The sequence below is a fragment of the Mustela putorius genome, unplaced genomic scaffold, assembly GCF_011764305.1.
Source record: "Mustela putorius furo isolate JIRA1106 unplaced genomic scaffold, ASM1176430v1.1 tig00003834_pilon_pilon_pilon, whole genome shotgun sequence".
Lineage (NCBI taxonomy): Eukaryota > Metazoa > Chordata > Mammalia > Carnivora > Mustelidae > Mustela > Mustela putorius.
The window spans coordinates 85,261,291-85,287,122 of record NW_025421987.1 but is presented as its reverse complement, the minus strand read 5'-3'; the positions used below and the strand labels follow the sequence as shown (position 1 = coordinate 85,287,122).

At 52.9% G+C, this 25,832-nt stretch overlaps 2 protein-coding genes across 8 annotated transcripts in view; one reads left to right on the top strand and one right to left on the bottom strand.

Annotated features, from left to right (window-relative positions):
- Positions 1–1,196: 1,196 nt before the first annotated feature.
- LOC101676664 (endothelin-converting enzyme 2) overlaps positions 1,197–25,832 on the bottom strand; it is a 31,465-nt gene continuing 6,829 nt past the window's right edge. Inside the window, exons 1-19 of one of the 7 annotated variants that reach the window (XM_045088694.1) lie at positions 15,125–15,374; positions 14,250–14,336; positions 13,767–13,902; positions 13,332–13,547; positions 12,768–12,892; positions 12,518–12,664; positions 12,293–12,358; positions 8,645–8,833; positions 7,815–7,957; positions 7,317–7,431; positions 5,728–5,838; positions 4,731–4,829; positions 4,549–4,626; positions 3,950–4,053; positions 3,648–3,758; positions 3,455–3,522; positions 3,104–3,294; positions 2,894–2,989; positions 1,197–1,883 (exon numbers count right to left, since the gene is read on the bottom strand). In XM_045088694.1, coding sequence (XP_044944629.1) covers positions 1,479–1,883; positions 2,894–2,989; positions 3,104–3,294; positions 3,455–3,522; positions 3,648–3,758; positions 3,950–4,053; positions 4,549–4,626; positions 4,731–4,829; positions 5,728–5,838; positions 7,317–7,431; positions 7,815–7,957; positions 8,645–8,833; positions 12,293–12,358; positions 12,518–12,664; positions 12,768–12,892; positions 13,332–13,547; positions 13,767–13,902; positions 14,250–14,333 — 2,484 coding nt within the window. In that variant the 5' untranslated portion in view covers positions 14,334–14,336; positions 15,125–15,374 and the 3' untranslated portion in view covers positions 1,197–1,478. Of the gene's footprint in view, positions 2,189–2,893; positions 2,990–3,103; positions 3,295–3,454; positions 3,523–3,647; positions 3,759–3,949; positions 4,054–4,548; positions 4,627–4,730; positions 4,830–5,727; positions 5,839–7,316; positions 7,432–7,814; positions 7,958–8,644; positions 8,834–12,292; positions 12,359–12,517; positions 12,665–12,767; positions 12,893–13,331; positions 13,548–13,766; positions 13,903–14,249; positions 14,337–14,622; positions 14,825–15,124; positions 15,375–25,832 lie in introns of those variants that run through there. The other 6 variants (XM_004745137.3, XM_004745139.3, XM_013052577.2 and 3 more) reach the window with 6 other exon arrangements.
- Positions 23,167–25,526, top strand: CAMK2N2 (calcium/calmodulin dependent protein kinase II inhibitor 2). The gene is made up of 2 exons (XM_004745143.2): positions 23,167–23,625; positions 24,504–25,526. Exons 1-2 carry the CDS (start codon positions 23,457–23,459, stop codon positions 24,572–24,574), a joined length of 240 nt encoding a protein of 79 aa, XP_004745200.1. The 5' UTR covers positions 23,167–23,456; the 3' UTR covers positions 24,575–25,526.

Below are 25,832 nucleotides of genomic sequence, written 5' to 3'. Positions count from 1 at the left end.
CCCTCGGTCTTAGGGTTCCTGAGGCCACGGTCTTTCTTTCTGAACAGTCAGCACCTCCAAGGATGACAGGGGCTCACATATAACTCTTGATGGGGGCAGGACACAGGGGCAGGAAACAGACTGTGGGACACATGTACCATCACCCAGGGTCCCAGTAGTAATCACTGCCAAAGCTTCACTTACCCTCCACAGATCCACCCTTACTTGGACTTTGGAAATACTGACTTTTAAAGACAATTGAGATGACTCTTTCCACTGTCACTGTTTTGCTCTGGTTCTCATTTTACAGATAAAGGAACTGAGGCTCATGGAAGTAAGGGAACCAGGTCAGGCTCATAGAGCTATCCAATCTTTGAGTTCAAGACAGGTCTCTTTGACTGCAGTAAAGTGCTCAGGGTTAGATCTGTAAAATGGAAACTAGAGCACTTACAGAATGAGGTAGCTGTGAGGATCGGACAAGCTCATGAAGGTAAACCTGACAATACAAGAACCACCTATGGGAAGGAACCATCTTATTCATCTTTGCATCACCAGTGCCTTGCACACTGTTGGTAACCAATACACTTAAAAAAATTCCATGAGTACATAAGTTAATAAATGAATGAATGAATAAAAAAATGACCCGCCCAACAGAGGCACCTGGAACACAAGAGTTATTGAACAAATTCTCCTGTGCCTCCCTTGTTCTGCAGGGTGGCAGCCAGACCCGTAGGCTCCATGCCTGGCACCTGGCAGGCCTCAATGTGTGGTGGGGCAAGTGACTCTCAGGAGTACTGGGCCTTCAAGGCCATGGGGAAATGCATGTCTTCTTGGCCATAAGCGGAGGGCGTACTCTGAGACGCAGGTAAGGGCTGCCCATCTTCCAAGCTGACCTTGGCCCAGTCGTTAGCCAGACTCCGTGTTAGGCCTGGCTACATGCAGCAGTGGAGGGCAGAGGCAAACCCTTCCAGCTATAGATGAGCCAGTGATGGGGATATGACCACCCAAGGAGGTCACCTGCCCAGCCCAACTCAACTTCCTTCTATTCTTCCATCCTGTCTCTCCTCTGTCTTCCTGGGGCTGCATATGTCAGTCCTCTTTGCTGGTGACTGAGTAAATGGGCATCTAGAAGAGTGCCTCACAGAGTAGGTGCTCAATAAATATCCGCGGGATGAGCGAATGAATGAACAAAAACAGGACTGAAGGAAGAGACAGGCTGACTGATGTGTGTCTATTTATTGGCACAGGTTCCTACAGGGCCAAGACTACCCCCTTCCCTGTAAAAATCAGCTCTGTTCTTCTCTCTCCCTGCTCTATCTGCTTCTCTGCTCAGGCCAGGGAAGGCCAATGCAGTCCCTGTGACTCATTCCCCAACACACAGGAACCAGCTTTCCCCTTACATACACACCACACGTACTTCCTCTCTGAGCCCAGGGAAACTGGGAGGCAGCAGGTGGGCTTGTCTAGGCCTTCAGGCTTCCACTAAGAGCTGAGCACAGCTAGTCTGCCAGTGAGGGTTGGCAGCAGTATTGGGAGAAGCGGCATAAGGAACATGGGTTGGGGGGTAGCCCCTGAGAGTGGAGTTGAAAGGGGCTGGGTCCACTCCCAAGCGGACACTGAGTGGGCCTCAGGGAGAAGTATGGGAGGCACACCACCCAGGCCCTGTGTGGTCCGAGTGCAGCAGGCACAGCAGGCCCCAAGGCCACCAAGTCAATTGATCTTAGGACTGCAAGAGGCAGACTCCTTTCCGTGGGAGCTGATGCCCCCTTCTCCCCCAGTCCTCTTCCAGGCAGGGTGACATGGAAGGATGTCACAGTGAATGGTGGGGGCTCTGCTGGAGGCAGGGGAACCCCTGAAGCAGAGGCACAATGTGGTGTTTGAGGGAGGAGCGGAACTCTTGTCACCTGCGGTGTGGAGGGGCTGGACTCAGTGCAGCTGGCATTCGCCTTCTCTAAACCTGGAGCAAACAGCCTTGCTAGGCAAGCTGCCCCAGGTCCTGGCAACAGCGAGCTATATCTCCCCAGCCCCAGGTCTACCACACCTCACACAGCTGCCCTGGGTTCATGGGGGAGCCAACAGGGCAGCCGAAGTGCCGCAGGAAGTCACGGGAGTTGGAGAGAGTGCCCAGCACACGGAAGCGGGCAGGGCTGTGGGGGTCGGTCACCAGCCCCTCGTGAGAGCTCTCGGGTGTGCGGACTGAGCACCACACCTGCAGGCCAGGACAGACACGGGGACATATGGTGTCTAGTGCAGACTGGGGGGGGGAGGGCACAGACTGGGCTGCAGCAGAGCCATCCTGGGGATGCAGACCACCACTGACCCAGCCCCTCCGCTCAGGAGGCCTCCAGGACACAGCCGGCATCTCCGCCACATGCCCTTGCTATCAGCCTCGAGGGAGGGACCCTGCCTCCCCAATTCCTTGAGGGCCTTCCAAAGCTGCCCTGGACACTGGGTTGCCAAGGATGTACACATCTGAGGGGAAGAATCACGCTCCCCAGAGGCTGAGTGTGGTAGTGCAAAGTGTCTTGAAGAGCTCCCCTTGAGTCCTTGCTCTGACCCTTACTTTGTTCCAGGGTAGCTGTGGATGAACCATACTCTGTCCCCAAGCTTTAGTTGCCTCCTCCAAAGCTATCTTACAGGACTGTGGTGGGGATCAATCCCGTACCCTAACCCCTGCCCCTCAAACAGGGAAGTCCTGGCCTTTGGGATCTGTAAAAGCCTCCCGCAGAGTTCTCCTTCTTCAGGACTCCAGGCACGCTTTCAAGCTCTGGGCACCAGACCTTCCCAGGCCACCTTCCACACCCCACCTACAGCCCCATTTCCCAGTCCCTTTCCTGCATGACCCAGACTTCTAATGACATGCCCAGAGGGAGTGGGAGAGGGGCAGGCCCCAGATCTTCCAGGACAGCAATACCTGGGCAAATCCCACAAAGAAGAGCTGGTGATTGGTGAGCCCCACAGCTGGCAAGCGCTGCTCCTCCCCGTGCTTCCTCAGCCACGCTTTGTAAGCCTGCAGTCAGGCACCAGGGTGGCAAGTCCATCAGGGCTCACCCACCACTGCCACCCACTACCCACCCCCCCACACAGGTGGGCCTCAGCCACTGGAGGCCCACCAGCCACTCACATTATAGGCAGCCTTAAGTCCCCCATTGTCAGCAATGTTCTCCCCTAGCGTCTGGCGGCCGTTGAGCCTCTCCCCGTGGACTTGGTACTGGCTGTACTGCTCCTCCATGCAGGCTGTGTGGTTCCGGAAGGCCGCCAGGGACTCATTCTGCCACCAGGGCCGCAGGTTCCCTTCCTTGTCATATTCGCGCCCTGAGAAGAACTAAATCTTGGCACCTCACCATGACTAGGGCAGGCTTCCACCAGCAGCCAGGCTCCCTGTGGCCAGCTCCCAATATTCCAAGGCCTTGCAAGAACCCCTAGGAATTCTAGGCTGGGGGGTGTGGTTGTGGGCAACTCCAGGGGCCTCTACCTTGGTCATCAAAGGCATGTGTCAGCTCATGGCCCATCACCACACCGATGCCACCAAAGTTCAGGGCCCTGGTGGGTGAGGAATGTTGCATGAGGACATGGTGGGGGAACTTCTAGACCCCACCTCCAGCCCTGGGTCCAGGTTCCCCATGGGCCCAGGCCCCAGCGCCCAGCCCCTCCTGCCACAGACACACTTGGGGTGGTTACGGGTATAGAAGGGGGCCTGCAGGATGCCAGCAGGGAAGACGATTTCGTTCTTGGTTGGAAGGTAGTAGGCATTCACTGTCTGGGGGGTCATGCTCCACCTGGGAGAGCAAGAGGGAGAGGCTGAGGCTCCTGACTCTCCTGACACCCCTCCCAGCCCAGCAGCCCTGACCTACCTCCTGCAAAGACCTTGTGCTTCTGGTTTGAGATGTCTTGCCACCCCCTTCCCCAGCCCCAGAAAGCTCCCCTATCTCTCCTGCTGCCCCAAGTATCTATAGCCCCCCGTTCTCACTGGTCCCGGCTGGGAGGCTTGCGGAGCTGGTCAGCCATCACCTTAGCAGAGAAATTGTACAAATTCAACATGTTCTGGAAGAAGGAATCTTCAGAGACTTCATACTGTGGGAGTGGCGGGAAGCAGAAAGCAAGCAAGACAACATGTGGGAGAATAGTCCCAGTTTGGCTACTAATTAGCAGCTCTCTGAGCCTCAGTTTTCCTCAATGGCAAAATAGGAATGAAATGTTTAGGAAATACAAAGCGCCAATACTTAAAGAGTATTTACGTTGCTGGTGCTTTAGTAGTTTACATCCTGCCTCCTAGTCTCACAACAAACCCCATCCCTGTTTTACAAACGGAGACACTCAGACCCAGAGAGGTTATATAACTTGTCCAAGGTTACACAGGTAGGTAGGATTTGGGAACACTGCATTCTGCTGTTGGCTAGCCTGCAGCCTGGCACAGAGCCAGCATGTGAACAGCTTGCACTTGCCTCTGGAAGGACCCAACAGGGACTTCCTTCCCTCCGAGGGCTTGAGCCCCAATTACTGAGCCAAGAATAGAGCCCCCCCTCACCTCGGAGATGAAGTTAAACACTGGTGAGCCCAGGTACTCACCCCATCATAAATATCATCCAGCTCTTTGGGCTCCAGGATGAAGTCCGGGAAACCAATCATATCATATATAGCGTCGGCCTGAAGAGACCAGGTTAAGGGTTTCCCTTCCCCGGCTCCGCCCCCCAAAACTGCATCCTCCATCCCCACCTGAAGATGGCGCCCCAACCCTGGCCACGGCTCACTTTCTCCTTGGCTGCCTGGCGGGTCTTCTCGTCCATCCAAACCAGCTGCCCCAGGGCCTCCTCGAAGGCTGTCCTGATCTCGCTGATCATCCCTTCAGCCTGGACGGAAGGGGGTGTAAGGTGGCTTCTCACTGCACTGATGCATTCTTCCCCCCTCTCCCCCAATCCACCCCAGTGCCCCATCCCTGTCCTTCCAGGAGAGCGTCCGGGGGTGGGGGGCGGGACTGCAAGTAAGGCTGAGCATCTTGGGAAGATGAGGAGGAAACACCGTTTTGGTGAAGGTACTGAGATGGTGGATGGCTTTTTTCTAACTAATAAAAAATATTAACTGACAATAAGTTAATTGAATTAATAGAATTTAATATAATGTGTTGACTTTTATCTGATTATGGAAGGAAGGCTTAATAGCAGAAAATATGGGAAGCTGAGAAGAGGCGACAGAGGAAACAGACCATTTATAATCCCATCACTCAGAGATGACTCCTTTTAAGATCTTGATTATCTCCTCTGAGAGTCTTTCCCTGCCTGGATATACATATATAACAAGGAATTGTGTTGTGCAACATACACATATCTTGTCAACTAATTTGTTTTTTGACTTGACATTATATCATGAGTTTTAGGTGGCCTCATAATCCACCCTAACCACAACCTTTCTTCCAGTTTCTATGATTAGAGTTCCAGCTGTTTTCATTTCTGCCTATTATAAACCACACTGCAAGAACCATTCTTGCAGATAATACTTGAAGCACACTCATTATCATCTCCTAATAAATAAATATTATTTTCCTAGCCCTATAGGCAACATAAACTCATTGTAGAACATTTGGGAAATACAGAGAACTTTAAAGGACAAAAAGAACCCCTCCTGATCTTCCCACCCAAAACAGTTACTATTCATTTATTGATGAATTTCCGCTCAGTACCCCACCCCCTCATGTACACACATGAATGAACTAAAACAAGGACTAGTGCTGGAAGAACCTCGAAGACTCACGATTTCCTTGCTTTGCCGGTCAAACGTGGCCTTCACAAAGAGGGAGCCCAAAGCGAAGCCAAGTGCGTCGTCCGTGTTGGAGATGCAGGTCTGCCACCTTGGCGTGCAGGACTGTAAGGGACAAAGAGCCAGGCCTCCCAGAGATGGTTCTGCTCTCCAGTCTGAGGGCCCTTCTCTTCTCTGTCTCTGGGGCCAGACCTCTCACCCCTGAGCAATGGTAACCTGGGCTTGGGGGGTTGCTGCCCTCTCTCCCTCAGACTCCAGGGGAAACAAAGGGCCGAACTGAAAAGTGTGCCAACTCCAGCAGCAAAACCACAGGAAGAGCATGTGTACTGCCCACTCTGTGCTTAGTACTCTCCCCCTCTTTAGTTTCTAAGAGCCCCACTAGGGGCCGGAAGTTTCTTTGCTCAGCTCCATATCCCAGGCTTATATCCAGTCAGTCCCCCATGCCAGAAACACACAGGTCGCCAGCTTTCTCCATCTCCCTATCCCCACATACAATCTATCACCAGTGTCTACTACCCCAACTTCTTGGCACTCTTCCCAGTCCATCACTTTGCCACTTCCCTGCCCAAAGATTGCAGTCACCTCCTAACTAGATACTCTGGCTCCAGTCTCGATCCCCTGCCCTGTCCCTGTCCCTGCATCTTCCATTTAGCTGCAAGAAACATCATCCAATACCTAGATCTAACTGGGTGATTCTGCTTAAAATCATCCCATGGTTCCCCATTGCTGATAGAATGCCTGACTTTTTTTTTTTTTACTTGCAATATATGTCACTTTATTTTCATTATCTTCAAAGATAAGAGATGGAACACAACGAAACTGTCCCCAAGCCTCAACCAATTAAGTTCTCTCTCTCTCTCTTAATTTTTAGTTTCAGTTCAATGCCTGACTTTTTAACAGAGCACTCGGGTCCCTTCGTGCACTGCCCCAGGCTCACCTCACCACCCTCAGCCTCTCAGTCAGCCTATTCCCATAACAGAGCATAAGCAAGTCCATGACTTTCTGGCCTCTGGGAATTTGCACATGCTGTTCTTTTACCTAGAATGCCCTTCTCCCTTGCTCTCTTGCTGAACTAATTCTTCGAATGTTGCCTCTTCATAAAGAACTCTCCTGATGCCTCCCCCTCCCCCCGATAGAATGTGCTATCCCTTCCTCTGTTCTATAGCACAAAGGTCTTCCACACGATGCGAGCCTTTATCACCCGAAAATACAAGGTTTGTTTACATGTCCGTGTCCCCCACTTCACGGGGCACCTCGAAACTGAGAAGCATGTTTATTCTTCTCTTTAACCGTCATCATCAAAGCTGAGTGCCTCTGCGTACAAAGCACAGGAGCTTCACTTACACCAGCTCAGTCCTCAGACAACCCTGCCGCCATTCCTATTTCACACACCAGGAAACAGAGAGACCGGGTAACCTGCCCGACCGAGGTCCCGTGGGCCAAAACACAGAGGAGTTGGGATGGCAACCCAAGTCATCTTGGTTCCTACACCTGTGTTCCACACTCTACCATGAGGCAGTGGTGCCTGAAACACAGGCACCCTAGGCTGGATTGGAAGGTGGGGACAGAGTCAGAAATCCCACCTTCTTGGTGCCATAGAGGGTCTCCAGCAGTTTCTCCTGTGCAGACTCAAAGCGATGGTCCAGGCTTGAGGTTGTCTTCTGTACCAGGTTCCAAATCAGGTAATTGTTCAGGATGCTGGCATCCAGACCAGAAGGTAAGGAAAGGGCAGCTGTGGTACCATTTCCACCCCAAATCTGCTCCACGAATGTGCAGGCAACTGAAGTCCTGAGAGGCATATGGAGGAGCTGTCCCAGAATCCCTCTGTCTCACCCTGGGACCACACACCTGCCTGCAGAGGTTAGCTTGGAGCCAGGTGTGGGAATCAAGAGTGTAAATGGACCCCCTGAAGCCCCAGCCTAGGGGAACGGCCTGCAGACATTCTCTTTTGTTGTTTGGAAGGTCCAGGACCTTGTCAAAGGTTGCTCTGTGTCTGGCTGTGCCAGTCCCCATGCCCAGCCCCTGCCTGGACCTGTGTGGAGCTCTGAGCCCCACCTCCCACACTTTGGGCTCTTCCCAACCTTGGTTCTGTGTGGTTGATGAGCTCTGACACCTGCTGCAAATAATCCGTTCCATACACCACCACGGGCTCATAGTCACCCAGCTCCAGTGGTGACAGCAGGAAGGACAGAAACTCCAGCCAGTTCACGGAGGGTGCCAGGCCCTACAGCCAAAAAAAAAAAATCTCAAGCCTCCTTGCCTGCCTGGCTGCCAGCAGACCCCTCCCCCATTGATATGCTGGAGGCTGGGAACCTTTCCCATTGCCATGGCAACATCTAGTAGCTGCTTGGTAGCCCCTTCCCGCAATAAACCTTTTTCCAGGCCTGAATGCTCCTTGATCTGGGAGCCCAGTCATTTACTATACGAGAAAAACCAGCCTATATAATGTTCAGTTGGGGCACAGATATTCAAGTATTTTCACAACAGTTGATAAAACCCAACTTCCCTGACACCATCCAGGGTCCCTACATGGGGGACCTTCAGAACCCCTCCACCCCCTTATCTAACCTCTCCATCATCCAACTAAAGGGTTGGTTCCTGGCCCAGTAAGGGCCCTCCAGGAGATACTTCTAAATTTCTTTTGATTGTTTTGTGGACATCTTGTACAAATCGTTACAGATTTTTAACATAATCCCTCTATGCATCCCCAGACAACATGAAAGGGGACCAAGGGATGGCCTAGTGAGAGGTGACCTAAAATGGATAGTAACAGTGTAGCTGGGAAGCTCAGAAAATCAAGCAAATGAGGAAAGGACCGGCTGCCTCAGGAGGACCACAGGAAGGAGAGCTGGGAGGCCTGCTCTAGGGGCTGCCCCACCCCCAGCGGTCCGCGTTCCCCCGCCTGCCGCACCTGCAGTTCCGCGATGCTCATCTTGTGGTAGATCTTCTCCTCATCCCGCCTCTGGTCCTGGGGCACGGTGATGTTGGCCAGCTGGACCTCCAGCTCCAGCACCTGCCGCATCTGCTCCCGCGTGGAGCCTGGGCGCCCACCCAGCAGCATCCCCAGTTCCTCCATGTAGTCCAGGTAGGCAGTGAGGACCTGTCAAGGCCCTGAGTCACCCTTGGAGCCCAGCAACAGGTCCTGCCCAAGGCTGAGGGGGTCTGTTCTGGCCCCCACCTCTCCTTACCATCTCTTCTGCTGACATTCCTCACAGAAGCTTTCTTGGACAATCCCCTTTTGTTTCTGTCATACTGCTTACCACCATCTGCTAGGATCATGCTGATTTATTTGTGTACTTACTTATCACCTATTTCCCCAAGGACAAGGCAAGTTCAGGAGAGCACCGTTGCAAGTCACAGCAGCTTATTCACCCCGCCACCCCAGGGCCTAGAACGGGGCCCAGCACGGAACACGTGCCCTGCAAATATTTGTCGGGTGGGTGGACCTGCTTCCCACACCGCTCTGCCTTTTTGTTTCCTAAAGCCCTTCTATCCTTTCAGCACCTCAGTGACCACATGCCTTCACCTAACAGCTGAGTGGACCCCACTGGGAATTTGGTCCACAGTAGCTTTGAGGGTCTTCCATCTCCCATCCAGCCAGGCCTCAACCTTGCTGCTTTCTCAGCTCCCTTCTAGAATACAGCAGGGAGAAAGGTGCAGAAAAATACATAGTGACCACAGGGATACACATGTATCAGACTCTGCTGGGGCCCTCCAGGCAATGTATCTTTCTTCCCTCTCCCAGCAACTCCATAGAGTGGATATTAGTCCAATTTTGCAGATGAGGAAACGAGCTTGAAGAGGTTGCATGACTTAACCCCTTGACAAACTAGCAGATGGCAGTGTCCTAATGTGGCTCAGGCCTGGTAGTTCCAGCCACAGCCAAAGGGCTCCGTGGGCGCAGGGCAAACTCATGCTGCTTTAGTTCCTGCTGGTACTCAAGCTCCAGTGAGGCGGGCTGTTTTCTCTGTCCTCCACAGTGGCCGCAAGCTCTAGTACAGCATTTGGCACATAGTAGGTGCTCAGTAAATATTTGTTGAATGAAGAGATGAGCACCCGGCCAACAGACCCTTAGCACTTCTCAGCACCTGCTCCTTGGGGCCCTCCTCTCAGTGCCACTACTCATTCTGCTTTTTAAGCCCCATCTGGTCTCCCTCACTCACTGAAGGCCATTTCCTCTTCTACTCATCGAAAACGACCAGGTCCCTTAACATCCATTCCCTCTACTTCAAAGTCTGTCTCCCGCCTCTCTTCTCCTTGCTGCTGGTGTCAGAGAAAGAGATTTGAGGACCAGTCCCAGTCATCCCAGCTCCTGAGGAGTTGGCCAGCCCGGCCAATCATCCTGACGCTGCCCTGCCGCCACCACCCTCACTTGTCCCCTTCTTTCCCTGCCCTTAGCTGAAGACTTACACTGAGACTTCCCTGAACCCGTTTTATTCCTCAGTTTTTATCCTATGTGAATCTTTTATGCTGCAGCTTCCCTCAGATGCTGTCACAGACTTCCTGCCTGAGACAACCAGCAACAGTGAAGGGCTGAACTGAAGCTTTTTCCCACCAATAGCCAGTTGGCCGAACCATGTGGTTCTCTCCAGGAGTCTCCAAATTCTCTCCTCTCCTGACCCAGGTGATGCTGAACCACACACCTGTTCCTGCTCCTCCTTTTCCATTTCTTTTGGGATAAATGCTAAATCTGATCCACAGTGTCCATGCATAATATGAATCTACATATCTGTCCAGAAGGACCACCCCCACCCCGGCAACATACACACACCCTGTATTCCCCTCTCTGGTCCATCAGCGGGCTATATCACCTCCCACCTTGGAACCTTTGCATAAGCTCTTCCCTTTGCCTAAACCCTCTCCTTTCACAGCAGCCTGCCCTTATCCCTGGACAAGGCTGGTTGCCTGTGACACTCAGTCTGGAAATGCCAGGCTGGCCCTCTGTGACAGTCCCAGCAACTGCACATGGGATACACCGAGCCACTTCATGGCTTCTCCCCCACTGAGAGGGCGAAGGCCCTGTCTTGTTTACCACTAGCCCGGAGGAGGGTTTGGCTGAGGACAAAGGACTCTCCTGGTATAGTACTCCACAGTGGCCTACCTCACCAGATCTCTTTCTCCCACTGCCTTGAAAATGCAGGAATATGCTTCTTTCCCTTCTGTACTCTTGTCCAGCCTCTCATTTCTCCTAAGCCTTTGTTTACATTTTTAAGCAGATGCCCCACAAGCCCTCAGATCCCTCCAGCCTCGTCCTCTTTCTGGAACTTCACCCAGCTTCCACAGCCATCTGAGGACCTCACCGGGTAGACGGTACCCAGGTTGCTCACAATCACGTGTCTAAAATGAGGGATTCCCTCTCCCTGAGTGCCTATATGAGCTTGCAACCCTCCTTTCCCCAAACAGGCACCATAGGAGGTAAATGCTACGATCCCCATTATACAGATAAGGAAACAGCTTCACCTTGCACCACGCCACAGGGCTAGGATAAAAATCAAGGTCTGACCCCAGAGTTTGCCCTTTTCCTGTGATGTCACACTGTCTCCTCTCCCCCAGTGTGCTCTGAGCCAGTTCTTCCTCCAGGCACCCCTAGTTCTTCCACGACTCCTCCATTCTGCCATCACTCAGGCTTACAGCCTCATCTGTCTTTATCTCTTCCTCCTACTCCTCTCTTTGAACACCCAGTCACCTGCAATTCAGGATTTGCCCTTGGTTACGTATTTTGCATCCTCCTCTTATAATATTCCCTCTGCCCCTTCCTACATCTAGGCACTTAGAGACTCAGAGATTAAAGTACTTCTGACTTAGCTCACCTCCAGGCTCCCTCTCTTGCTTCTACTTGTCACACCAAGCACTGCTTACTGGGTTCTCCCTTCCTGCTCTGGGAAGCCTATAAAATAAAACTCAGTGTTTCATGGTACATGATTCCACAACTAGTTCCTACCCACGTGTTCAGCCTGTCATCTGCTTTGAGCACCACATTTTGCCACAGTGGACCCCTTCTCATGGTCCAAACATGCCTTAGCTTTATCCTTCTTCAAGACTTTGTTTACGCTCTTCTCGTTACCCAGCATGCCCTCAGCCACTCTTAGCTACTCTACACAGCCTGGTTCAGATGCAATCTCATCAGGAAACCCCCGGCCACCTGGGTCTCTCCTGAGGCCTAGAGACCCCCTTTGAGGCTGTTCTCAGCTATCTGGGTCCATGAGCCCATCTCCACTGAAAGGTTTGTGTGGCAGTGGCTCTGCAGGGACATCTCAGAGCTGCCCCGTGACACCTGGCACATGGTAGGTGCCTAGAAGAAGGGGAAGGAAGGAAAGAAGGGGAGAGGGAACCGAAAGAAAGGGGGGAGGGAAAGCGAGGAGGGTAAGCAGGAAGGCTGGGAGGGAAGGAGGAAGGAAATGAAGGAAGAGTGACGGGGGAAAGAAGGATGGAAGGGTAGCCGGCTGACTAGGCGACAGGACAGGCTCACCTTCCCCGCTATGACCCTGGACAAAGGGAAAAGTAAACAAGCATCAGCCCAGCTCAACAGAAGGGTGGGTGTTCTGAGGATGCTCCTTACTTTCTCATTGGCGGTCCTGTTTAGGTAGTAATCTCGAGAGGGGAGAAAGAGCCCAGATTGGTCCACCTGCAACAGCAAGTCAAGAGAGTGAGCCTCCCCCCAACACACACCTGGACTTTTGTCCAGGGGATGGAGCCACCCCAGCCTGCCTGTGTCACAAGGGAGGAGAGTCTGGGCTCAGCAAATGGTCTGTGAGTCCCTCCCAACCCATCTCCAGACTGGTACCTGGATCACATTGCTGTTGGAACTCTTAGAGTCAGCACTGACATACACCGTGAAGAAAGGGGTGGCCCTGTAGGTCCCTGCTACTGCCTTCAGCACTTCCATGAAGTTGTCCTGGTCCCAGGGCCCGGTAATGTTCCAACCACCAATCTGAGTAGAGACCACAGTGGAAACTATGGCACAGGGGCCCCCAAAGCTTTCTGGGGCCACATCCTCTCCCAAACCCTATCCTGGCCTCCCTCAGGGGTCCTACCTTGTCAATGAGGTCTTGAAGTGGCTGGGCTCCCAGGTCTTCAATGCGCTCCACCTGCAGGCAGGAGAGGTAGAAACGCTGTGTCTTCCGCTCAGCTTCGCTGCTGGAGTTGAACGTGGTGTTTTCTGCAGGGGAGAACACAGGTCCAGTCAGCAACTATGCCAACCGCTGACAGGAGTCCTGGGCCCTTGCTTGGTCCCTCTCCTCGCCTTGTGACGGGGCAGTCCTCCTAATGTAGAGCCAGGAAAACTGTCTGAAACAGCAAAGCGTGACTTCCTCTCCCCTGCCCATGGAAACCCTCAGAGATCTCCAGGCAATCCCTGGTGCCACCCCACCTCAACTGTGGTCCAAACAGAATTCAGAGGACCTACTCAGAGGTCTGTCCCCACAAATACATTCCCACCTCTCAGGGTCCCCCCGCTGTCCGCATTCCCCACCCCAGCAGAGTTTGCAGTTGTCCACTTACTCGTTCAGTCCCAGACATGTACTGAGTACCTAAATGCAAAGCCCTGTTCCAGGTAGGAGCTTTACTTGGCACAGTGCCTCCCCGACAGCCCCACTCACCCAGCAGGTGCTTCAGGATGGCCTGGTTCTGGTCCCAGAGGCTGTTGAAGGTGTTCCAGCGAGAACGCCCATCAGGCAGAGGATTTCTCTGAATCCAGCCTCCACAGGAAAACTGGTAAAAGTCCTCACACGGACTTACCCCACGGTCCAGGGACTCCAGGATTTTTCCAGCCACTCGAATGCAGGCCTCTGTGAGGCAAGTGCTGTGGGATGGGTCTGTGGCAGGGGACATGGTGGGTGGGGGTGCAGGAGTAGGTAACTGTCAGTGAGCCTAGGAAAGGCAAATGCTTTGGGAAGGGTCATGACAACAAGAGGGTTGAGAGGAGAGAGAAAAGCTGGGGGAAGACTGGCCTGACCACAATAAACCTTAGCGGCCCTTGAATCCCCAGAGCTCCCATAGCTAGGAGGGCTGGTGACAGGTGTGGGCCCACCTACCTCTGTGGTACTGGACCCCCAGGGCCACTAAGCAGCCCAGCAGCAGTGCAGCAAGCAGTAGGGAGACAGATGCTAAGACCAACTCCAACTGGGTGTGGGAACCCAAGAAGTCTCTTGTCCTCTTCCGGAATCCCACCTGGGGAACACAGAGTGACAGTGAAGCTAGCAAGCTGCCAGTGGGGATCCAAGATCACAGAAGGCCTCCCAAAGGGCGAAGACACAGGCAGTTTCCAGAGCCATGGAGCAAAGACGTTACAGGGCTTGACTTTGGGCACAGGGGCAATGAGGCAGTCTGAGCTGAGTCGGGAGCCCGCTTTGTGCAAAGTCATGGCATCCAATCGCCTCACCATAGTTCTAGCGCAGAGGCCAGAGATGAAGCTGAGCGGGGGCAGGTGACCCTCCAGGGCAGCCCAAAGTTCTGGGTCTGCCAGGCGTCACATCAGGGCTGGGGCCTGGTGAGAAAGGGGGAACCCCCTTGCCCACCTCCACAGCGTCCGGGGAGGCCCCGCCCTCTACGGGGGTCTCAGGTGCGTCTTCCTCCCGCAGCGTGGTCCGTTTGTACTCCATAATCTGCCAGACAGTCGGGGGCGCCAACCGAGGTCAGGCAGAGAGGGCCCTTTGCCCACGGCCCTGCCCCCGTGTCCCTGGCCTGGCCTGGCCCACTCCTGTCCGCAGGGAGGATCCCCTCTCTCCTGCTGGACTCTCCGGCCTGGGGCCCCTCAGACCCGTGCCCCCTCCGGCGCGCAGCCCCTTCTCCGCCAGCCCGAGCCCCTGCCGACTCCTCCTGCACCCTCGGCCTCAACTCCCCCTACACCCCGCCCCAGTGCTGTCCCCGGAGCCTGAGGCCCGCACTTACGTTGCCGCCGCCGCCTAGCTCGCGCAGCGCGACATTCATGGTGGAGTAGGGGCCGGCGGCACCTTAGGGCTCCCGGCAGCTGGCCCTCGCCCAGGCCGCGGCCTCGGCCCCCGGCCCGGTCCCCCCACCGCGCGCCATCACGGCCGCTGTCGCAGCCCCTCGCTCCGCAGCCGCCGCCGCCGCCGCCGCCCCCGCCTGCCGAGACCCCTCCCGCCGCGGCGCCGCGCCCGGGGATGGGGGGTAACGTGGGGGGAGGAGCGCGCCCGCCGCTGCCAGCCACCCGCCACCCGCCCTGCGCCCGGGCGTCACACTCCGGTGCCCGAGGCCGCCCTCCGGCGACGCCGGGACCCCGCTCCTCTTCAGAATCAGCCTGACCTCTCCCAGCAACACCCTCTTGCAAGCCACCCATAATTTCCATGCCTTTGCCCCCAGGCCCGCACGCTGGTGATATTTCTTGGCCCCCAGTCCCCACATTGCAGGCCTCCCCATCACCCTTGAACACCTTTAGGAAATGATGCTTTCCAAAGGAGCATCTGCCCCCGGCAGTCCACACAGCCCCTCTTCAGCCGGCACTCACACAGAGCAGGAGTCGGGGGTTGACCCACATACGGGGTCTCCACACGGCATCTACCCAGAGAGCACACGGACCCAAAGGACGCAGGCAGGCACTCAGCCCAACACAGGGTCCACACGCACAGAGTACACGCTGCACACTCACCCTCTATACCTCTACAAGGCCCCCAGAGCCAACACACAGACTACACACACAGCACACACACCTCACCTCACCCACACTCTTGACTCCACTCTTCCCTGTTGCTTTGAGACTGCACTTTCACTCCCCACGATAATCGTTGTCATCAGATTATCTCACAAAGGGAGGGTTACAGATGGTGACAAATTGGCAGGGAAAAAAGCAGCTATGCTCAGATATTTAAAGAAAAGACGTGCTAACACTTCTAACTTGAGGAAAGCAAACCATTTTATTTGGGAGGTTTACAAGAAAAAAAAAAACGAGCAATATTTAACTGAGAGGCAATAGTGTGGTATCTATGCATGTGCCATCTGCCTTCCATATTGTAACTCCTTAATCAGTCCTGGTGCTATTGCCGTCTGCTGCACTGAAGAGTGCCTAGTGGGGTGTGTTTTTTGGTTTTTGGTTTTTTGTGGGGGTTTTTGGCCAGTTTTTTTTTTTTTTAAGTGCCTCCTTCCTCCTTTCCTCCCTCCCTCTTCCCCCAACAGAGTACATGAATTTGACCTGAGAAGGCTCAGGATGTTGGCAAATCCATAATCCATTTCTCAACACTCACCTCCATCCTCAGCTTGCTGCATGAGGTTCTGACATGGGCTGTTCTTGTGGCTGAGAAAGGATGGATGATGAATTGATCAGGCTGAGAATGTTGGATTGCTTTCTTTGGCACTTACACACACAGAGACACACAGACACACACACATACACACACCGCCAACTTGCATGTTCTCAAAAGGAGACAGTACAGTATTATAGGTCGGCTGAAAGATTTTGGATTCCGACTCAATGTCTTCACTTGAAAAATTGAAATAAAAGTAGTCCCCATGTCAAAGCATGGTGTCTGGCACACAGAGGGCACTCACTCAATGTGTAAGCTGCTATTTTTGTGTTATTGTTAAAATCCTATGGAAAGAAAGGACAATCATAAGGCTGTTATATTTCCTCCAGGTAGTAGGTTCATTAGGTGTTCTCTGAGCAAGAGGCTTTCACATTCAGCCATACTGGGGTCTGTAGCAGCAAGGCCTTGGGATCGCCACTTGGGACAGGTTTTTGGAGTTGTTCATGTTCACTCTGATGGCAGTGTGGCATCGCAGCTCTCACCTCTTTCCTTTATCACCCCCAAGGCTAGATGAAGGGGACCACGGCAGTGGGGACAGTCTTGGTGGGTCGGAAATCCCACCATGGCATGGCCAGGGTAGTGTAACCAAAGCTACTACATAAGAACTTCCTAGCAACAGGCTCATTAGAAATAGTCCCATGGCTTCCCTGCCATGATGGAAATGACACATAGCCCTTAAGCACATGCGAGCGACTGTTCATCTACCGTCATGGCAATTATGAAGCCATTTTATGGATGAGGAAACTGAGGCATGGAGAGGCTAAGAGTCACATGGCTAGTAAGTAGCAGAGCTGGGATTCCAACCCAGGCAGTCTGGCTGCTTTCTGGAGAGCACTTTGGCAGCAGGACTCAAAAGGAGGATACACTTCCTCCCAACATTAGTTGCTGGTCTTCCATCACATTTTCTCTGCAAGGGTCAAGGGGAACACATCAGTTTTCAAAGCTAGACAGATCTGGACGCAAATCTGGGCTCAATTCTTGACCAGCTGTATGATACTTATCAAGTTACTTGAAAGCTCAGACCCTTAATTTTCTTCATCTGTAAAATGGGAATAGTCATCAGTGTCTCAGAGAGTTGCTGTGACAATTACATGCAGCCACTTAGGAGAGAGCCTGGTACCTAGCTTTACAGTGTTCTCAGTTTACCGGACTTAAGCTAAATGCACATTTCCTTTCCATGTCTCTTTCCTGATTCAAATCATGTATTAGACTCATAACTATTTCTGATTACATGTTAAATATCCTAGCATGAGAGGATTAGAGGTTGCTCTATTCTATAATTTTATTTTCTTTCCTCTGTGTTTATCATCTTTGTCTCTTTTCCTCTCTCTCATTCTATTTTTTTTCTATCTTTTCTGCTCTTCTTTTCCTCTTCCTAAAATGATCTTTCTTTTGCCCCTCCCCCCCGCCTAAACTGATTGTGAATTGAGAGAACATGGACAATGGTTTATATGCTGAACTTACAAGGACAAAGTAGACATGAAGATAACAAAACACATTAATGTCCAGTGTTGACAAAGATGGGAAATATGAGCACTCTCTACACTGCTGGTGGCTTAAAAATTGATATAACTTTTTTGGCAATATGAATCAAAAGGTATTAAGTGTGGGCGCCTGAGTGGCTCAGTTAGTTAAGTATTTGCCTTTGGCTCAGGTCATGATCCCAGAGTCCAGTATCAAGTCCCACGTCAGGCTTCCTGTTCTGCAAGGAGTCTGCTTCTCCCTCTGCCCCTCCCCCAATTTGTTCTCTTAATCTATCCCTCTCTCCCTCAAATAAATAAATAAAATCTTTTTTTAAAGGTTGTAAGTATATATACTCTGAATCAGAAAGTCTGATTCTGGGAAATGATTCCAGGAACTAAGCAATATCTATAGGATGTTTGTATTAGTTAGTTTTTGCTGCAGAACAAAACTCCCCAAACTTTGTGGCTTAAAATAGCAAACGTGTATCATTTCTTATGTACTGCAGGTTGATTGGATGGTTCTTCAGTTCCATGTCAGCTCAGCAAGAATTGGATGGTGTAGCTGAATGGCCTCACTGCCATGTTTGGGCTTCAATCAGGATGAGGGGGCCCTGGCTCTATGTGGTGTCTCCTTCTTCAGTAGCCTAGCCCGGGTTCCTTCATATCATGGTCTCAGGATGCCCAGAAACAAAAAAGCAGGCCAACCCCAGTACACAAACAGTTTTCAAGCCTCGGCCTGCCCCACATATGCTAATGTCCCTATTGGGCAAAATAAGTCATATGGTCAAGCCCAGATTCAGGGAGGAAGAAATAGAATTTACTCCTTGATTGGAGGAACTACAAAATACTGGTACCATTTTTTCCCCTACAACATTTATTCATCACAGCACGGTCTGTAATAACAACAAAAACAAACAGGGGTGCCTAGGTGCCTCAATCGATTTAGAGACTGACTCTTGATTTCAGCTCAGGTCATGATCTCAGTGTTCTGGGATGGAGTTCCACTTCAGGCCCCCACTTCAGGCTCCGCACTAAAGCGGGGAGTTTGCTTGAGGATTCTCTCCCTTTGCTCCTCTGCCAGCTCTCTCTCTCAAATAAATAAATAAGTCTTTGAACAAACAAACAAACAAACAAACAGAGTAGAGGACTGAAAAAATAAAAGAATAGAGGTCTTGTTTAATAAATCAAACATGCATACAATGGCATAACAATGTAACACTTACAAAGAATGAAAGGAAGGATTAATACTCTGGGGAAATGTTCTCCATCTAGAATTAAATGGGGGGGGGCTGGGTGGCTCAGTGGGTTGAAGCCTCTGCCTTTGCCTCTGGTCGTGATCCCATGGTCCTGGGATCAAGCCCCGCATCAGGCTTTCTGCTTGGCGGGAAGCCTGCTTCCTCCCACCTCCCTGCCTGCCTCTCTGCCTACTTGTGATCTCTCTCTCTCTCTCTCTTTCTCTCTGTCAAATAAATAAATAAATAATCTTTTTTTTTTTAAAAGAATTAAATGGGGGAGTAAAAGGGTTACAAAATCTCACTTTTGTTAAGCAAAAAAAGTATAAAAGCACAGATTTTTAAAAAGAGATTGGAAGGACAGCAAGAAAATGTTAGCATATCTAATGATGAGACTACTCTTCATTTCTTCCTTGGGCTCTCCTTAGGCTCTCCTACACAGCTGACAATTCTATTGTCTTGCACTTACCTAAGCACTTTACATATGTTAATTTACTTAATCCTCACACTGACCCAATAAGATATAGTATAGCAGTATCATTGTCCCTGTTTTACAGATGAGGAACCTAAGAGATAGGGGAACTTACCAACACACCCGACGTCACACATCAGGCAGAAGGCAGATCCTTGATTTGATTCCAAACTCCATGCTCTTAATGAGTACTATTTCTTCTGAGTCAAGTGGTTTGTCTGGGTGGGACCAGAGTGCGATGTTTGGTAAATGGACTATATCCTTGGTTTTGAAACTTTAAAAAATCATCAAAAACTTTTCATTGCAAAAGCAATATGTTCAGGGCACCTGGGTGGCTCAGTGGGTGATCTCAGGATCCTGAGATGGAGCCCCGCATCAGGCTCTCTGCTCAGTGGGGAGACTGCTTCCCACTCCCGCCCCACCACACCTGCCTCTCTGCCTACTTGTGATCTCTCTCTCTCTGTCAAATAAATAAATAAAATCTTTTTTAAAAAAGCAATATACTCCATAAATATATAGAATAAAAAGATGAAATTTCACCTGCCAGGATCCCAGGACCACCCTTAGAGAAAACCATTATTAGCAGTTTAGTATGTATCCTTCCAGATCTTTCTTTTATATGCATTTACATACCTAAACACACAGTGTGTAGGTGTGTATGCCTAAGTGTGTGTATATATTTTTTTCTCTATATATGAAATCCACTCCACAGTCATTATTTGGTGATACTTTGGCAGGCTTTGGAGATCTTACCCTGTCAATCCACACAGATCTGCCTTATTCCTTTTTTGTGATTTATCAGTCTCTGCTAAATAGAATGAGTCCCAGAAATACCTCCTGGTATGGACTTCCTTCAACAGGGTGAGAGCAAAGAGCTCCTAGAAAGAGTTTAAGGAAAGAGAAATATAGTCACCACAGGTGTCAAAAGATGACCCTAACATATTTGTAACAGGTTACATTTATTTCCTAAGTTTGCTGTAACAAAATACCACAAATGGAATGTCTTAAAACAACAGAAACTTATTTTCTCACAGTTCTAGAGGTGAAAAGTACAAAATCAAATTATCGGTAGGACCATTCTCCCTGGGAAGGCTCTAAGGAAGAATCCTTCCTTGCCTCTTCCAGCTTCTCATGGTTCTGAGCAATCCTTGGTGTTCCTTGGCTTGTAGGAACTCCTATCTCTCCTTCCTCATATAGCCTTCTTCCCTGTGTGTATGTGTGCATCAGTCCTCCTATAAAAACATCAGTGACTGGATTTAGGACCCACTCCAATACAGTATGACTTCATTTTAATTTAACTAATTATACCTGCGAAGACCCTATTTCCAAATAAGTTTACATTCTGAGGTTTCAGGTGGATGTAAATTGGGGGGGGTGGTATTCAACCTGATACACAGGCTTAAAGTTTCCAACTGAATAAAAGTGCCACTATTACTCAGGTGTCAAAAAGCTTAGTATTCTGTTTAGAACATATAGATCAAGTCCACTAGGTTTTGAGAGACTTTCAGTTGAGAAATTCAATGTACTGTCACAAAAGTTCAAACTTAATTTGATTTCAGTTTTGAAAATGAATTTTCACCTCATGGACAGGGATGTAGAACTTCAGAATATTAAGTAGAGGATCAAAGTTTAACACACACACAAACACACCCTGCATTTTTACAACATAGCTATAACTTATGTCATTCTGTATCTTCACAAATTTGTACCTAGGTCTTTTGCTTTAATCATGATCTATCACACACATCAGGGACAGGAATAAGATTATTTAAGAAGGAGCTAACCAAATGAATTCCAAGTTCAACAGTTATTTTTCCAAACTTTTCATGCTGGGAGTAGACAAGAGAATAATTTCAATTCCCCAGTGCTCTCATCTCATCCTTGGCAAGAACTCTCATGGTCCCTTTAGCACTTCCTGGTGAGGCACAGTTCATTACCTCCTGAGACAATCCACTTCATGTCAGGATGATAATTTCATCTACAAAACTGTCCTTAATGTAGGTTCTGTCATCTCCAGTGCTTCAGACCAGAACACAGAGACTCAGAGAGGTATGCATATTATGCAAACAGATGAGGAAAACTTGGAGGGATATCTATGAAAGGTTTCATGTAATTTTCTGTATTTTCCTAAAATATTACAAGTATAATGGAATGAATTTTTTAAAGATTTTATTTTTAAGTAATCTCTACACTCAAAGTATGGCTTGAACCTATAACCCCGAGATCATGAGTGGCACACTCCACTGACTGAGCCAGCCAGTTACCCCAAAATGAATGTAGTTTTAAAAACTATAATTATGGGACCTTCAGTTCAAGGTCCCACAGAAAGTGGCAGAGCCAGGATTAGAACCCATTTCTAGACAACCTCCAGTGGGGGTAGAATTTTCTGGACTCTCTCCTAATGACCCTGAGCTCCAGCATCTCTTGTCCTTCCCGATCTCAGGGCTCCTTTCATTCCAGCTGGGCCTCCAGCTTTGGCCCTTATCCCGGAGAGCAGGATGCAGCGGAGGAGGACCTGATAGGCCTAGGCCTCTAGGTCTAGGGCCTTGAGTTAATCCTGCACAGATGTGTATTCTCTGGCACTACTCCCGTTGCCAATCCTGATTCCTGAGGGCAGCCACCATGGCATTAGCCTCTGTATCCCTGGGACTAACATTTGATGAAGATTTGGAAGAAGGAAACCCAACACCAGGCAGCTTTACTAACTGTGTGATTTGAAGGAAAGGAGGTAAAGCGCTTCAGCGACAGTGGAGAACCCCTCAGCCTCGGGTATGTACTGGATGTACGGGAGACTTATTACCCTAATTATCGCTGTCTTCAGCTACGCCAAGTGTGGGACCTCCCCCCACCTTCCAAGGCCAGTGATTGCGCCAGAGCCCCTGCGTGCTAGCAAGCAGGTGACGCTGTTGCTGACGGCCGGCTGGGGGTACGGCAGAGGAGAGAATGCTTTCCCTTCTGTACAGCGGGAACTGTCACGTGATCCCCCGCAACGCTGGCTGGCGTACCCTCTGTCCCTCTTCTTCTGCCTCCGGATACCCACGGGCGCGCGCCGCGTCCTCAGGCGCTCCGGGCTTCCCCGCGTCACCTGCAGCCAGGGCGCCCCCCGCGACGCCGCCATTCATGCCTTCTACAGAGCGCGCGCAACCCGAACCTCCAGGGCCAGGAGAACTGCGGGGCACGCGAGGCGCTTTGAGCTAGAGTTTCGAAGCCAGCAGCAGGGGTGGGGGTCTAACCTGGTGCGCGAGCGTCGGTCCAGTTACCGAGATTCTTCCTAGGAGAGACCGAAATACACAGACTCAGGAGATGGTAAAGGTGGCACGTAGGTACGGGAGCCAAGCACGGAGACATACAGAAAGGCAGAGACACTTCTAAGAAACAGAAGTAGACAGAGACTTTGACACAAAGAGATCCGGGGCGCAGAAACAGATACAGACACAGAGAGATAGACTGATACATAGATAGGCAGACGCAGACACAGACGGGGAGTCAAAGAAAAGCTCTAGAGAAACAGTTTAGTACCCAAAGACCAATCCGACACAAACGCGCCAACCGCGGTGACACCACCCACCCGCGCGAGCTATTCCCGCGTCCGCGGGTTTCGCACAGTCCAGCTCACCTAACCGGTGTGGGACCTCCCCCCACCCAGCGTGTTTCCGGAGTCCCCCCTTTCGAATGTGTCCAGACTCCTCGCTTCTGGCCCCGCCTCCCAATTCCCAGTCCCCTTTCCTCGCCTCTAGGAGCCTCCTTGCCAGACCCTCCTCCCGCCCCTTGGGTGCCGGTCTCCCTCCCGCCCCCCACTACCCAGTCCCGCCTCTCCCGGCCAGATTCTGCACTTGTTGGCCGGTACAAATCGTCCAGCCGCCACTCCCACCTCGTGCAGGACCCTCCCACTAACACTCGCAGCCCTCGGTTGAGTGCTGGGCGCTCTCCGGTCCGCCTCCCCGCCCGCCCCGCCTCTCTCCCTCGGCCGGTGCCCGCCCCACCTCCACCGCGCCCCGCCTGCCGCGCTCTGCGGCAGTCGGGTGCTCATCGTCATTCCGCTCTTGCCGCCGCCGCCACCCCCGCCCCCCGCGCACCGCCCCGCCCGGTCCCCGTCACCACCTCCGCCGCCGCCGCCGCCGCCTGCCCAGCGGCCCGGGAGGCGGAGGCGCGGGGGAGGAGGCCCCGCTTGGCTCCGCAGCCCCGGATGCTGCATGACTTCATCCTTCCGCCGGCTCCCCTGCTGAGCTAGGGCCGGTCCGGCAGCTAGCCCGCCGCCCGCGCCCCGCCGCAGTCCCGCGCCCACCCCGCGCCCGCCATGTCCGAGATCCTGCCCTACAGTGAGGACAAGATGGGCCGCTTCGCCGCCGACCCCGAGGGCTCCGACCTCTCCTTCAGCTGCCGCCTGCAGGACACCAACTCCTTCTTCGCGGGCAACCAAGCCAAGCGACCCCCCAAGCTGGGCCAGATCGGCCGAGCCAAGAGAGGTATGCGGCCGGGGCCCGGAGTCGCCGCTTGACCCAGAAACCCTTCGCCGGGCGCCCCCCGGCTGCGGTTCCCCGCCAAGCGCCCGCAGCTCTTGCCGCAGACCAGCGCAGCCAGCCGCTCGCCGGCCGGGGTTTCGGGGGGGGGGTGTCCCCGCTGCAGTCTTGTGTCCCTCTCTTCCCCTCTCCCGGGAACGCAGTGCCCCGGATTCGATGCTCGCCACCTCTGGAAGTAGAGCCCTGACACCCGGGCAAGGGGGAGGGGCCGGCCGGGGCATTTGGGGCTTCCTGAAGTGGGAACGTGGGGCGACCGGCTGCTTCTTCAGGACCAAAGGCTAAGTCGGTGGATGCTTCGGAAGAACCTTCGGGTGGGAAGGGACGTCCGACTGGAGAGAGGACGGGGGGCGGGGGAGGTCCGGGGATTCAGTTGTCCTCGTTGTTTGCATGGGGAGGGGGCTCTGTTGGTGCCAGCATCGGAAGAGGGGTTCAAGAGGCGAGAGGGTTCGGAAGAGGGTTGGACTAGGTGAAGATTCTGTTTGAGAAGGGGGTCTGTCGAAGAGGGGACTCCCACGAGCAAAAGGGTGATCAGCTCGGATGGAGGAGAGCTCTGGCGGCGGGAGGGTTTGGACTGGGAGATTGAACTGCCGGTTGGAACAGGGGGCGTTCCTCCATTGGGAGGGGAGGAGGGCCTGTGGGAACTGGGCTCCGCGGAGGGTCCAGTCGGCAAGAGAATTCGGATGGGGAAGGCACTGTGGCACCGGCATACGAGGGGCGTCACTGGGCCACGGGAAATAGCTGTTCGGGGCGCGAGGACGCGGGGCCCATTCTCGCCGCCGCCGCCCCCTGAGGCCGCGCGGCTGACGCGCTTTCTCCCTGCGCAGTGGTGATCGAGGATGACCGGATAGACGACGTGCTGAAGGGGATGGGGGAGAAGCCGCCGTCCGGAGTGTAGACGCGCCGGCTCGGGCGGCGGGCTCCGGGCCCAGCCCCGCAGCGGCCAGGAGCGCGGGCCGGCTATGCGGCTGCCGGCGCCCCCCGCCCCGGCCCAGGCGCCCGCCGGCGGGGGCTGCAGGGCCGCGCCGCCTTCGGGTTGGAGTCGCTGCCGCCGCCGCCTGGCACTCCGGAGCTGTCCGCTTCAGCACCACGGCGGCGGCGGCGGCGGCGGGGCGGACCGGCCCGGAGCCCGCCGCCGCGCTCATGCACTTTAGAACCTCGGGCCGCAGCCCCACCCCGCACACCGGAACGGACACAGAGACCCGCGGCCCTCAGCCCCCGACCCGCCCCCTCCCGCACGGCTCCCCTGCCCCGCCCCTCTCCCGCCGGTCTGGTCCGCAGAGCCGGCTGCCGGCCGGAGTCGAACCGCGCGCGCAGCCAGGGATGTTTGGCTGCGTATTTGCATGAGCTTCCCACCTACCTGAGCCCAGCCCTCCAGGCCGCTCCCTGACTCCCACCCTGTCTGGCGTGACCCCAGCCTCAGCCTCTTTCTAAGGGACTTCCTCAGCACATTTGTATTTTTATATCCGACTCTTTGTTTACTGGCTCCCCTCATGGTTCGTGCCCCCCCCACCCCGCCCCCAGTCTCCGCCACGCTCTTCTGCGCCTGGCAGATAGGATGGGTGTTGAGTCTGAGATGGAACAAGCCCCCAACATGGTAACCAACCACATGGCCAGTCTGCTCACTCTCTGGCAGACCCCTCCTCTCAAGGTATCACCTTCCAAGGGCCCAGGTCTAATTTTACCTTGGACCCCTGCATCCTTCCCCTGGGAACCAAAGTGAGGACTGCTGTGCACCTTTGGATGACACCTGTGGCCCTGGAGATGTTTTCAACCCAGGGGTGTCCTTTGTAAATGTTCTCCATCCTCACTGTACCAGGAGTGTGTGAATAAACACAGACCTCCCTGTGTGTGTGTGACCACTGTTTTGGTCTGCTCAGGACCCAGGCCAAGATGGCTCCAATCCCGTTTGGGGAGGGGGGCAGGTACTTGGGAGTCTCAGGTGCGGGTTGCTGGCAGGGAAGGGTTGCCAAGGAAACAAGCAGGCCAGTCTGGCCTGAGAAGTTCATTACCATGTAGCTTCCTGGGGTAAATAAACAATGTAAACAGGATAGGAGACTAGAGTTGGAGCTGAAACTGGGATCAGAAGCATAAAACAATCTTGATTCAAAGTCTGCACCCTCTGTTGGATAAATCCAGGCTGAATGGGGGTCGAT

Bases quoted from the DNA above. Each gene is read 5' to 3' on its own strand.
- CAMK2N2 (XM_004745143.2), top strand. From the start codon at position 23,457: ATGTCCGAGATCCTGCCCTACAGTGAGGACAAGATGGGCCGCTTCGCC. The intron at 23,626-24,503 runs GTATGCGGCCGG...CTCCCTGCGCAG, and splicing joins GATCGGCCGAGCCAAGAGAG to TGGTGATCGAGGATGACCGG.